Source organism: Giraffa tippelskirchi, chromosome 9 (assembly GCF_054371585.1).
Source record: "Giraffa tippelskirchi isolate mGirTip1 chromosome 9, T2T-mGirTip1v1.2.pri, whole genome shotgun sequence".
NCBI lineage: Eukaryota > Metazoa > Chordata > Mammalia > Artiodactyla > Giraffidae > Giraffa > Giraffa tippelskirchi.
In genome coordinates this window covers 11,890,643-11,904,734 of record NC_137283.1, presented here as the reverse complement: position 1 = coordinate 11,904,734, position 14,092 = coordinate 11,890,643, and the positions used below count along the sequence as shown (strand labels likewise).

The 14,092-nt window shown below is 41.2% G+C and overlaps 2 protein-coding genes across 9 annotated transcripts in view; one reads left to right on the top strand and one right to left on the bottom strand.

Moving 5' to 3' along the window:
• WDR48 (WD repeat domain 48) overlaps positions 1–1,859 on the bottom strand; it is a 50,318-nt gene extending 48,459 nt beyond the window's left edge. For 6 of the 8 annotated variants that reach the window (XM_081527451.1, XM_081527448.1, XM_081527450.1 and 3 more), the window contains exon 1: positions 1,776–1,859. In XM_081527451.1, the coding sequence (XP_081383577.1) occupies positions 1,776–1,830 (55 nt within the window). In that variant the 5' untranslated portion in view covers positions 1,831–1,859. Of the gene's footprint in view, positions 1–125; positions 311–1,209; positions 1,581–1,775 lie in introns of those variants that run through there. The other 2 variants (XM_081527453.1, XM_081527452.1) reach the window with 2 other exon arrangements.
• A 4-nt stretch (positions 1,860–1,863) lies between these two features.
• The window catches only part of SCN11A (sodium voltage-gated channel alpha subunit 11), a 133,222-nt gene continuing 120,993 nt past the window's right edge, over positions 1,864–14,092 (top strand). Inside the window, exons 1-3 of the mRNA XM_081527406.1 lie at positions 1,864–3,439; positions 3,725–3,978; positions 6,396–6,507. Coding sequence (XP_081383532.1) covers positions 6,416–6,507 — 92 coding nt within the window. The 5' untranslated portion in view covers positions 1,864–3,439; positions 3,725–3,978; positions 6,396–6,415. The remainder of the gene's footprint in view (positions 3,440–3,724; positions 3,979–6,395; positions 6,508–14,092) is intronic.

Below are 14,092 nucleotides of genomic sequence, written 5' to 3'. Positions count from 1 at the left end.
TAAAAAACACTTCCATGAATGAACGAAAGTTCACCCTGGTATTGATATAAAAATCCTTCTCTGTGCTTTCTCATATTGGTTCTATACCTTAGGGACAAATTCTGAAAGACTCAAACAAGACTCACTGAATTTTCTCTGCAGCCAACTGATAGTAGAAAGTTCTTTTGAATGCTCTTCCTAGGAATCAGTTTCAAGTCACTTCACCAATCTGACTGCTATACCTATTAAGAACAAAGTGCTAAGTACTGATTCCCAAGTTCCAGTTTTGCACTCTGATCAGTGAAGAGTGAATTTATCATTCTCCCTCATTCTGCATACAATGGCTCATATTCAGCTTATTAAAATATTCAGTTTTTCCACACATGCCGTAGCTAACTTATATTTTCCCCATCCTGTACTTTTATATTGCCTTTTACGTCTAAATCCAAGAAACTAAGACACTTGATTAACTCTCCTTACTACCCCAAGCAATGTAGGGTAGCACTGCCCTAGCTTAGGGCAGTAAGGAGAGTTTTCTAGACACTAGAACAATTAAGTTACAATTAAGTTCACGTTTTAGTCAGGAACATAAATTCTCACCACCTGCCTTATGCACTTAAAAATCACCTAACAGGGTATGCTATTTTAGATTCTTGTTATTGTCACTCCATTCAACAAACATCTAATGAGTGCTGAGGACACTGTACTGATCAGTGAGATCAATAAAAGAAGTGAACTGATCAGAAGATTTTATGGCCAACAGCCATTTCCTGGAGCTACCTCAATGAAGGAATCCCTTGTCCAGATGACCAAATATTCACTGACTTATATGTAGCACTACACATACGGCTGCGTTTTATAAAGAAGCTTGGGTGCTACTTATTCCTGCTCTCTTTCAATTCTTTACACATTTTGGGGTCCAAACTTAAGGCTCAGTAAATGTTTAACGAGTAAGTGCACCATACTATCCCCATTACAGACAACATACTGCAGGTAAACACCTGTAATAAGGCTTTTGACTCCTCAGATCGTTGAAAACAATAGGTACCAATAACTCAAACGTACCCAAAACAAAACTGTATTCATGAAGGCATAAAGCACACATGGGAGGCTTAGGTAACTCTTTACTTCTGAATAATATTATACGTTAGAGAGACAGAAAAATTCAAGGATGCACACTGAAGATGAAGAAACGGTGAAAATATTAAATTCCAAAACAATGAAAATTACAATTCTCCTACGAACACCGGCACACTCCCACGTCGTTTCCACCTCGCGGGGGAGAAGGCTCACGCATAAAAGGCGGCTGGGGTTTCCCAAGTGCAGAACCTTCCTCAAAAACCCGGCAGGGCTCAGCAGCCATGCCACGCCCCCGCACGGGACCACTCACTCAGCTGCCTGCCGGGCGGGCAACAGTCCGAAGGCCTCCGCTCCGACGCCGGTGGGCACAGGGCTTTGGAGACAGACGAGGGAAGGGGGAGGCAGGTGGGCGGGGAACAAGCCCAGCCAGACACCGCAAGCACTAGCCTACGAGACAGCGGATGACCTACAACCCCGAGCTCCCAACTGCGCGTCCAAGGGTCCCGGGACTGGGCCTCCGCAGGTCCAGCCGGCCGCCCCCCGCCCCTTCTTCAAGCCGTTAGCGCCGCGGCCCCACCCCTCGCCGCCAGCCGCGCCCCGTCCTGCTCGCCCCAAGCCGCTACCCTGGCCGACCGCGGCCCGAGGCATCTGCTTGCTGGATGTGGGACCGGGGCTGCCAGCCACGCCCGGGAGGTCAAGGAGCCGGCCTTTCCTACCTGCACTTTCCTCCGCCCTGCCGTGTTCTGCCGGTGATGGGCCGCCATCTTGCATGTTGACAGTCCTACGTCACTTCCGGAAGTGGCAAGGACCGGGCGGATGTCCTGCCTCTTCCCGTTCGGCCAAGGCCTGGTGGTGTTTACGTCAAGGGCTGCTTGTAGCTGAGGCTGGTGTCCTAGGGGTGGCCTTGTGGTATGAGAGAAACACTTAAAAACCGTTGCGTGCATATAATGCTGCCGGAGAGAGAACCATTTTGTGAGCCGAGGAAGCTATACGAAACTGGCTGTATGTGGGCCTGCACCCTGGCTTGCACTGTTCTCCAGCGTCTCCTCAGGCCGAAGTAGAAGAAAAATGCTGACAGAATTAATGCTGGAAATGGGGCCTTTGATGGCACCTCTACGCCTTTCAAACGTTTGTTGGCAGCTAGGGGATCAGATATATTTGCCATGAAGTACCTAAAAAGGCGGAGAATTATAAACTGCCCTGGAAGGGGGTGAAGTAGAAGGTTTGGCAAAGAAGGTCGCCCCATCTTGAAGAGGCTCAAAGTATCTGATTAAATAAGACAGAGGGAATTCCCTGGTGGTCTGTTGAGGCAGTCTGAGCACTGGTTGGAAAAGAATTTCCAGACACTGAGCATTTCAGGAAGAGAGTGAGTTTGTTAAGAACGAAGAGCAGAGATAACATAGGCACTGTGAGTGCAAGAGGGGCTGACCTCCTGACAGACCAGGGAAAGCTGGCAGTTTTTGTGAGTTAATAGCCAATTTTTATAGTCTCAAGACAAAAGTCCTGCTGGATGGTTGGAGTTATTAGGTGATTGGTTGGGGTGCTATAGGGTATTTACTCGAGTGGGCATCTTTGCCTAAATGGGAGTCAGGATGCTTGTTAGAGGTTATCAGGAGCTTTTGGCAGTAGTTACAAAGGGGCTCGGTCAGCTGCTGCGGTGACCTAAGTTCTGGGCTCTGCTTCTGTGGCCTTGGGGCAGGTAGGCCTCAACCTGGTCCAGTGGTTGGGACTCAGGGCTTTCACTGCTGAGGCCCAGGTTTGATCCCTGGTGGGGAACTAAGATTCTGCAAGCCATGAGGCTGAAAAAAAAGAGAGAGAGAGAGAAATTGTTGTCATAAGAAGGCAAAGAAATACACTATTTTAAATTGTTTACAGTGACAACAAAGTTCCAAATCCTGAAGGAACTGGGCCTCACACTAGTATCTGGTGTAAACCATCTCTTATTCTGGGACACTTAGACCTTTCTGACTGAAAGTTTGACCTGAGGGAATTCTCCTGACACTCACTATAAGTCTTAGGTAATAATTCATTGTACAAGGCTAATTATTTGGCCAGTTAGTTGGTCAAGGACATGAAAAGAGCATGATTGGAGAACTGATGACAAGAAAGACTTGGGAAGGAATATGGTGATGGACTTTGCAGAATGAATGTTAAGAATCATCTGGATGAAATGAACCACTTTGTGGACGAAACTTAGCCTCCTTTTCCAGGCTCAGTGGTTGTTCAGTGGACTCATGAATGAAATGGCAGTGATGACAAGGTTAGAGCTGTGCATGGGGTCACCAAGCCACTGCTGAGTTTTCAGTTTGTTAGCAGCAGAGACCAGTCCTGAGGTGGTGATAGACCTCATGCTCCAGGAAGACCAGTCAACCACTTGGAGGCAAGTGGATTTCATTGGCCCTCCCCACCATTGAGGAAGCGATACCTGTTTCTCCTTTCTGAAATACACTTACTTTAAGTTTAAATATGCTTGTCTTACTGAAGACCTAGTTATGGTGCTTTCTGGGAAACAACCCTTTTTGATACTGTGTTACAGGATGAAGTATATGCTTTGAACTAGTGTCCAGTATTTGGCACTCTTTTTTCTTGTTCTTGTTATCTATTTCTGTATAACTACCCTGAAACTTAGTTGTTTAAAACATCTTCAAATTTACTTTGCTTACAGATTTGTGATTTGTAACTTTTGTAGAGCTCAGTGGAGACAGCTTATCTGTGTTCCATTCTCCCCTTGATGCAAGTTGGGGCAGCAATAAGTTGGGAGCTGGAATCATCTAAAAGCCCACTCCTTTACATGTCTCCTGACTGATGCTGAATCTGTGGCCAGAACACCTACTCACAGCCTTTCCATAGTGTTGTTTGCTTTCTCACAACATAGTAGCTGGATTCCAAGGGCAAGTACCCCAAGAGAGAGAAATCCAGGTAAGAACTGTAATGCCTTTTCTAAACTAACAGTGGAAGTCCTGATGCCACTGTAGTGACTTCAAAACATATTTGGTTCATAGAACTTAGTTGCTAAGGCTGTTTATATCTAAAAAATTAAAATTTTTTCAATTCATTTATTTTTAATGGAAGGATCTTTGTTTTACAATATTATGTTTGTTTCTGCCACACATCAACATGAATCAGCCATAGGTATAAATATGTCCCTTCTCTCCTGCACCTCTCCCCCACCTCCTACCCCATCCTACTCCTCTAGGATGTCATGAGCACTGATTTGAGCCGCTTGGAGACTCCTTTTTTAAATGGAAGAAATGTCAAGGAATCTGTGGATATGTTTTAAAACCACTACATTTCCAAAGGCAAAATTAGTGGGTTTAGAAACAAAGGGATGTTATACCTAATGGACCCCAGTTACAATTTTTTTTTAACTAACATTCTCTGAGAGTCTGAGCTTTGTTGGTTTAGAGGTTTTTTGGTTTTTTTGTTTTTGTTTTTAACCAAAGAAAGGAATTCTTCCAACAAGACTGAACAATGGTTCCACTGATTTGGAGCTGGGACGGCCACCTAGTCATTTGGCGTGTCTTGTGTCACTGAATAGGCAAGAGAAGGAGAAGAACAAGTTAGAGTTTGGGTGGCAGTAATTAACCTTGATCATGAAGCAAAAATAGGTTTGCTGGTATAAAACAGATAGGTCCATCAAAGACTCAGATCTCTTAGAAATGAAGGTATTGGTTGAAGGTAAAGGAAAAATAGAATGGCCGGTGGAAAAAGAAAGTCATAAAGAGAAGTGAAATTCTCATAGTCAGGGGAAGAAACGAAAGCAGTTATGTTCCCTTTCCTTTCTTGGTGTGTGATGTATACGTTTTTTTTAAATTTATTTTTGGCTGCATTCTGCTGCAGGTAGGATCTTAGTCCCCTGACCAGGGATGGAATCTGTGTTCCCTGCGTTGGAAGGTAGAGTTTTAACCTTTGGACTACAGGGGAAGTCCTTGATGTATACTTTTATGTGTTTTAACTTCTCTTTCTTTACTCTTTACTTCATTATTATATATGAGGTGTCATATTGTTGGTAAACTTCATTATTTAGTAAATTGTAGAGGAATAGATAGCAACTAGAGGCTCGACTTAGAAATGGATGTAGTAACTGATGAAACATTGGGTTGACTCTTTTGAGTGACAGAGTGAGTGCATCCTTGACTGTGTAAAGAATAGTTGCAATATTTTAAATAGCAACATTTTTTGAAGTATAATCATTGAAAGCAATGGTTATTTGGTGTAGAGCAGCCAAAGTGATGACTTTACATTTGATAGTTTTGTGGCTTTATTTTCTGCTGTCCATCATTTGAGTTTTCGTTCTGTGTCTGAGGAATTCCCCACTGTGTGTCTTGGTGGTAGTGAGCACTGCTTACAGAAAGTGAGAAAGACAGTTACTCAGTTTCTCTAGACATCTTGTAGCAAGAGTGTGCATGGGAACTCAGCTTGATTAATCAGATGACATCTTGACTGCAACTTGATGAGAATTTCTGAGCCAGCACTATTCAGCTAAACTCCCAAATTCTTCCCACTACAGAAACTCTGTGAGATAATAAATATTTGTTGTTGTGGGATAATTTGTTATGCAGCAATAGATAACTAATACACTCTCCCTTCTCCGTGAGGAGGGGAAGTGGCACAGAACTTTCACAACTTTACAAAGAGATATTCACCATAAGCTTTATCACTCTCCATTTAATTCTTTGTCTTCTCTTGTGTAACTGTCCGGAGGCTTATCCTGGCAGAATTCCCTTATCAATCTCAGAATTTTCTACATAGGAAGATTGGCACCTTTATACAAAATGTAAGAAGCCTTGACACCTACTATTATTGTTCTTAGATTTTGAGACCTCTGTTTAAACTCCTAGACAACATGAAAACTTTAACATCCTGAAGAAAAAATTTACCTGTGTATTAAATAAAAATACAATCCATTAAAAAAAAAAAAAGTAGAAGAGTTCTACAAGGCTTCTATTTCCAAATAAACTACACTTGTTAAATCTTGCTGTGGAGGTTGACCCTTCCCTCTGTCAAGTTACTTGAGCAAGTTAAGTAACTTCTTACAGCTTCAGTTTTTTAAAAATCTGTTAAGTGGAATAACAACAGTACTATTTCATATAGTTCTTATGAAATAATCTTCACACAGTACCTGGTAGGTAGGAAATATTCAGTTTACTTTAGGTATTATTTTTAATCATCACCTTGCTGAGGAAACTATGCCAAAGTATTATAATAACATTACCAAAGTGTTGTAATTTCCTAGGATAGATTTTTATGTAATGTAGGGTCTATCACTTTTTAAAATTTTCAAACAAGCTTGAACTATAATCTTTTGTTCTTATCTGCTTTCTTATTTTCAACAGCCTGGAGAAAGATTTGTGAAATGATAAGGCCTTTTTACAGATTTGTCCACATGCTTAAATGCATGTTTTCTGGCTCCATAATCCATTTACTGAAGGAAGTGAAGGTGGCCAGGTATGTCTTTAAACCATACCCCAGACTTCTTACTATCATCAGGAGATAGACATGAATGTTTTCTTGTTTTTTGTTGTAACTGTTTTAGAGGAATTAATGTGTCGTGAAAACTTGTTTAAAGACACAAAATCATGAGTGCCTTGGTTTGCAGCTACTATTGTCTGCTAGAGCTTATTGCATTAATGTGGATATTTTAAAGATGAATTTTAAAAAGAATAGAAGTTCAACCCTCATGCAGTTAATGCAGAAGTTCCTAATAAACTTTTTAATGTAAGCCTGTCATTATATTAGCCAGTTTCATGGAGAAATTGAGAAGTTTCATTATTTCCTTATAATTGTTTAACGACTCTTTAAAAGAATGCTTCCCTAAAGAAATAGGGTGTCATGATAGACTGCAAGGTCATAATTAAACAGATATGCATAAGTGAAACAATATTATATAAGTAAACACAGAGACTCAGAATGTTTACAATATTTATGTCAGAAGTTGTAGGTTTATGTCAAAAGTTGTAGGTTAGTTTAGATTGTAGATTGTCAGCAAATCCTCAGTTTTAATTAGTCTTAGAAGCCATGGTACTAAGTAGCTCATTATTCAGCATTAACTTATTTCTAAACACACTAGGAAAAAAGTATCTTTTAGTTTTTCTCTTCCTTTTTCTGTCTGTATTTTTACATGCCAGTATTAGAAATAGAAACTAGTCTCTTCCTTTCCAAAAATGTTTGACCTCGTCTGGCTTTCCCACTGGAGGGCAGCAGAGACCCATCCAGGCCATCCCTGATTTTAACTCACTGGCTTGAATGTGACAAGTCAGACCTTAAAATCCTGGATACGAATTTCCTACTGATAAAATGTCATAATCAAAGTACATTTTCAGAAAACCTGTTCACTCCCATAAAAAAACCATAATTGATTGTTAGAATAAAAGGAAATAAAGCAAAATTTATGCAGTTATATGTATTTATTAAGTGAACAAAAAAATTAAAACTACATCACAAATATGCTTTTTTTTTTGTGGTGGGATTTTTGTACAGGAACTAAATTGGCTAAGGCTTCTTAAAATTCTAGTCCAAAAAAGTACAGTGGATGTGAATCTTACTCCAAAATTCTGATATATAAGTATATTATATTAGATTCTTGAAATTATTTATAGTTCTGAGGTCCCAGACAGCCAAAATGATGGGAAAAAAATCAACCTCAGTCATTGTTAAGACTCCCCTGCCTCCCTGATCCAGCATTAGGTCACTTACAAATGACCAGGAGTCATATGTGGGGAGCCACCAACAATCCTCAGGCCACAGTGGTTAGAACTGAAATGTCCAGTGTCCTTTGAAAATGTCCAGGCCTCTGTTCTTTTCCTGCATGGGGACTGACTAGGGTTTTTTGTTATAGCTAGAAATCCCAGTGCCCAGGGCCCTATCCGCCTAAGATACACAGCCATCATTGACCAGGTTCTCTCACCAACCGGGATATTTTCAACATTGGTCACAGGTCTTCAGGGCTTCCCAGGTGGCTCAATGGTAAATAAACCACCTGCAATGCAGGAGCTGCAGGAGACATGGGTTGGGTTCCTGGGTTGGGAAGATCCCCTGGAGCGGGGCACAGCAACCCACTCCAGTGCTCTTGCCTGGAGAATCCCATGGATGAGAGGAGCCTGGCAGGCAACAGTCCATAGGGTTGCAGAGTCAGACATGACTGAAGTGACTGAGCATGAACGCACAGGTCTTTACTCCTTGTGGAACCTCTCTTCCAGCTTTCATTGCCTTCTCTGCCCTACAGAGAGTATGGATTTTCCCCTGCACACCATTTCCCACCTGGATTCACAGCTTAACCTCTTCAGTGAGCTTGGGCTTTCACTAAAGGCAAGACAAGAGGTAATCGTTAAGCTTCAGGCCTGGTATTATAAACCACTCCTGAGATCAGCAAGCACTATGAACTGGCAACCATCAGCAGAAGGTGGGGGAAGGAGGGAAAATTGCAGCAAAAACAAAGTACCCTCTAATGTCTCAACAAATTATCGTCCACAGAAGCTGAACCCAAGACAATTCTTTCGCTGGTAATCTCCCTATAGAAACCACAGGTATTCTTTGTGCCTCCAAACACCTTTAAACTGGTTCAAAATTAGGGTTGTGAGTCTGGAAATCTTTCTTTGCTAATTTGTTGTACATGAATGCCTGCAGAAGCCTTTGAATGGTAAATGCTGTGGGAGGGGCAGTTTCCATGGTAACTTTTCAGTGCACCTTTTTTCTTGCACTTCAATTAGATCTTCATTGCTGAGCGGTTGTGAATGAGAAGGTAACAGCTCAGTCACATCTGGAGGGCTGGAGGAGATATGAGATTTGCAGCCTTTCTAGATGCAGCTATATTCTCAATCCACTGAGTTGTAGTATGCTTGTTTTGCTCCGTCTCCTCATGGTACCCCAGCACCGCAATGGAACACACATGACAAAGGACCAATTTCCTTAATATACCAAGCTTACAAGTTAATATGAACAATATCAAAACACAATGGAAAAAATGAGCAAAGGACATAGATAGGCAGCTTACAGAAAAAGAAAATTGATGGCTGACATTGTATGAAAATGTGTTTAATCTCATTCACAGTGACGGAAATACATATTTAAGTAAGATTACATTTTTCACCAGCAGAGTGGAAAAGATCTAAAAGTTTGATAATGTACTGTGTTCAGAGAATGTGGAAAACCCATCATTTTATATACTCTTCTGTGGGAGGGTAAATTGGTTTAATTTCTTTGGAGAGTGAGTTTGCAGTTTCTCTTCTAGAAATTCATCCTACAAGTGTAATTACATTTGACTTAAAAATGCAAGTAAAAGAATATTTGTTGAAGCCTTGTTGAAGCAAATGACTGGGACAGATTAAATGAGTTGATGCATCCAGACCATTACACACACTGGACAATGAGAGACAAAAATATAGTTGCGTTTTCCTCAAATTCCAGAGTTGTATGTTCAGCCTATTTGTGAAACAGCCTAATTATCCTGTTAAAGGGTAATTCTCAAAAAAAGAAAGAAAGGAAAACCATGATTCTCATGTTTCTGCTAAGTCACTTCAGTCGTGTCTGACTCTGTGCGACCCCACAGACGGCAGCCCACCAGGCTCCCCCGTCCCTGGGATTCTCCAGGCAAGAACACTGGAGTGGGTTGCCACTTGCTTCTCCAATGCATGAAAGTGAAAAGTGAAAGTGAAGTCGCTCAGTCGTGTCCGACCCTTAGCGACCCCATGGACTGTAGCCTACCAGGCTCCTCTGTCCATAGGATTTTCCAGGCAAGAGTACTGGAGTGGGTTGCCATTTCCTTCTCCGATGATTCTCATACAGACATAAAATTAACAAGTGCTAAAGATTTAATGTTGCTCAAAATGAAGGAACTCTTGTCTGCACTTAAGTTCATGTGTCTAGCACATATTGAGGTCAAACAAACCAAAAGTTGGTTTTCGGAGCAGAGAAAGGTTTATTGCAAAGGCCAAGCAAAATGAGTGGACTGCTTGCGCTCAAAAGACCTGAACTTCCCAGTGACTTCCAGGCAAGAGTTTTAAAAGACACTGTTAGGGGAGAGGGTGGAGAGATGCCTGATTAGCTCATGGACCTTCTTTTGACTGGTTGATGGCAAGGTAACAGAATGATGTTTTAGAAATCTCAGCATTCTGGTTCCAGCCAGTCTGCATTCTAGTGCTTGTGATCAGCATGTAGTCCCCATCCTCACCTGGGTGAAGGTCTTAATTTCTGCAGGACAGCTCAAATATATGGATCAGATTGTTATCTGTATTTCTTTCAGAAGGAACCAGGGGTCCTGTGACTCTCTTTTCCTAATCATTAACTGCTTGAGCCAGCTTTTTGGAACTTGCGGAAGGCCTGGAGACTGAAGCATTTTTCCTGAAAACAAGAAATAGGGACAGGGAAAGACTTTGTATAGAAGAGGGCTAGGCAGATGTCATAACTGGTTCAAAGGAGAAGTCAAGAAGCAAAGATTCATATGCAGTAAAGGAAGGTTGAAATGGATGTGCAAATGAGGGATAAACTGGTTTTCAATAGGTGTGTGTATAGGAGGGTTTGTCCCTGCACCTGGCAGAATTGACTTGCATATCTATAGGTAGGAGTTATTTTGCCTTGTTATCAGTTATCTATAATTTACAGAGTGGTAAAATAGCTCTCAAAGAAACAAAATCAGTAATGCTACAAGGTTGACCACAGTGCACAGTTTTCCACTGAAGCCAGTTTCTGTACAAGATTTAAGTGATAAATGCAAGTCTAACAGTATAAAATCCTGTGGTCCCAATTGTGTGTGTGTATGCGCGCTCTTAGTTGTTCGGTCATGTCCGACTCTTTGTGACCCATGGACTGTAGCCTGCCAGAGTCCTTCGTGCATGGGGATTCTCCAGGCAAGAATACTGGAATGGGTTGCCATGCCCTCCTCCAGGGTATCTTCCCAACGCAGGCATCAAACCCAGGTCTTCTGCATTGCAGGAGGATTCTTTACCATCTGAGCCACCAGGGAAACCCATGACTGAGAGTGTGTGTATATATACATACATATACATGACATTCAAGTATATGTACCTGAATATGGCATTGGTGGTATAGTGGTGAGCATAGCTACCTTCCAAGTATGTGTACATGTATACATATGTGTGTTCACATATACATTGACTATTCCTTGATAGAGACAGTTCAGTTCAGTTCAGTTCAGTCGCTCAGTTGTGTCCGACTCTTTGCGACCCCATGAATTGCAGCACGCCAGGCCTCTCTGTCCATCACCAACTCCCGGAGTCTACCAAAACCCATGTCCATCGAGTCGGTGATGCCATCCAACCATCTCATCCTCTGTCGTCCCCTTCTCCTCCCGCCCTCAATCCTACCCAGCATTAGGGTCTTTTCCAATGAGTCAACCCTTCACATGAGGTGGCCAAAGTATTGGAGTTTCAGCTTCAACATCAGTCCTTCCAATGAACACCCAGGATTGATAGAGACAGAGGAGATTAATAATTGTGTCTGACACTCTAGAGAGGGACTGAGAGTTGGAAATCTGAGATGAAAGAGAAATCTAGTTTTTACTGTATATACCTTTTTATACTGCTTGAGTTTTTTTCCTTTACTTTTGCCATGAACACTTTTTCCCGAGGAAAAGGAACCTTTCCTAAGGTTCATAAACCTTACTGAGACAACTAATAAAACAATGAATTATATAAATGAAGCATTCATAAAATACAAGGAGAAACTGATAGAAATACAATAGCCATGGGAACAGAGCCCTTAACAAACCTCTTTCAGGTCTTGGCAGTTGAGTAGACAGAAAAACAAGTAAGGCTTATAATAGCAGTTTTCAACAAGACCTTCTATTAAGGTCAGTTAGGGAGCTTCCTTGTGTGTACGTACTCAGTCGCTCAGTCACGACTGACTCTTTGCAGCCCCATGGACAGTAGCCCTCCAAGCTCCCATATCCATGGAATTTTCCAGGCAAGAATACAGGAGTAGGAAGGGTTGCCACTTCCTACTCCAGGGGATCTTCCTGACCCAGGGATCCAACCTGCATCTCTTGCATCGGCAGGTGGATTCCTTATCACTAGCACCACCTGGGAAGCCCAAGGAACTTCCTTAGGAAAGCTTTTTTATTTCAAACATGCAAGAGTAGACAGACTAAGCTAATGAACTCTTGTGGCCCACCACCCAACTTCGACATTTACCAATTCCTGGCCAACTTTCCCTACCCCCTTTCTCCCCTTCTATATTATATTGAAACAAATCCCAGAAACTGTATCGTTTAATCTATAAACATTTCCTCCAGGCAGTATCTCTAAAATATAAGAGATCTTTTTAAAAAAATAACCAAAATGCCAATATCACTTTTTTAAAAAATTAAAAATTCATAGGTACAATATCATTATACTACCTAAAAAATAGCAATAATTACTTCATCAAAGATTCAGTATTAAAATTCCCAATTGTTTTATAAAAGTCATTTTTACAAATAGTTTTGTTTGACTTAGGATTTGAATAAAGTCCATGCATTTTGATTAGTTGATGTGTCTTCCAAGTCTCTTACTGAAATCCATACATTACCCAGGGAGCTTCTAGAAAGTATTGAAGTCCAGGCTTTATCCTGACAATGTTAAATTTTACCTGGACCCTGTACTCATGGGAAACAGGGATAGTTAAAGAAACCTACACACACACACACACACACACACACACACACTCTTTATTAACCAAACTTTGGTTAACAGTCTCTCCCAAGTTCCCTGAGCTTTAACCCAGTAATCCTTTTGAATAAAGTCTCTCTTTACTAAATCTGGATATTTTTTCTAGAAACCTTTTTTCTCCACTTGATTATAATATGAAATGAGGTTTGAGAACCATTACTTAGAAGTCGTGAGCAATACAATTAGTAGGATAATCTAATACATATATGTCTATGTTAGTCTGTGTCCAGCAGAAGGTAGATTCTATGTGAGGTCTTAGTGTAGCTGGTTTATTTAGGAAGTAATCTCAGGAACACAAGAAACAGAGCAAAGACAGTAAAACAAGAAGGAGGAAAACCCCAGCCAGGATTCATAAGTGAGCAAGTTGTCCCATGGGTAACTGAAGCTCAGTTACTCGGGATTCTTCCAGGACAGCAAAGATACGGTACTTATCCAATTTTACCCATCCCTAACTGGTTGAGAACATTCTCTGAGGACTTGAAGTCCCAAACCCTGCTGAGTACCTTCAAGTAGAGAAGCAGAGATGTATAGATCCTTGAAGGGACTGTCAGCTCACTGTCCCCTACAGCTGCAGGCAAATTCAGAGAGGACCAAGGGCTTAGGGAGTTGGGATCAAGAGCATGTGCTGCCATAATGAATTTTATGCCTACGGAGAGCATCATTTTTTAATTCTTGCAAGTGCCACTTAAACTTTAAAAGTTGACCACAAAGGATCTTCTATAAATTCCCCTAGATAGAAATTAACTAAGATTTGTTGAATGTTTACTATGTGCTAAAGTTTTTACCTGAATTGTGTGTGTGTGCTTTGTTGTTCAGTTGTGTCTGACTCTTTGTGACCCCATGGACTGTAGCCTGCCAGTCCATGGAAATTTCCAGGCAGGAATACTGGAGTGGGTTGCCATTTCCTTCTCCAAGAGATCTTCCCAACCCAGGAATTGAACCCACATCTCTTGCATCTCCTGCATTGGCAGGTGGATTCAATTATTATAATTTAATGCTCGGGGCATCCATCTGAGATAGGTGTTATCATTATCTCAATTTTACAAATAAAGAAATTGAACCTTAGATTAAATACTCTGCCCAAGGTCATATAGGCAGAAAAAAGAGCAGGAATTTAAACTCCAGCCTTCTGACTCAAGAATGCAAGTTGCTAACCACCATGGGATATGCTTCCCCACAGCCTTTAATCATAATGTGGGAAAACCACATGTTAATAATAACAATGGTGTAAATGATCCAACAATAAATACCCCAACCATTTGGGGATTTAAAATTTTTCTCTGCAGAGAGAATGAAAGCAATAATAGGAGAAACTCTGTATGGCAAAATTTATGAATTATGGCTAAAGCTGTGATGAAAAAGAATATCAT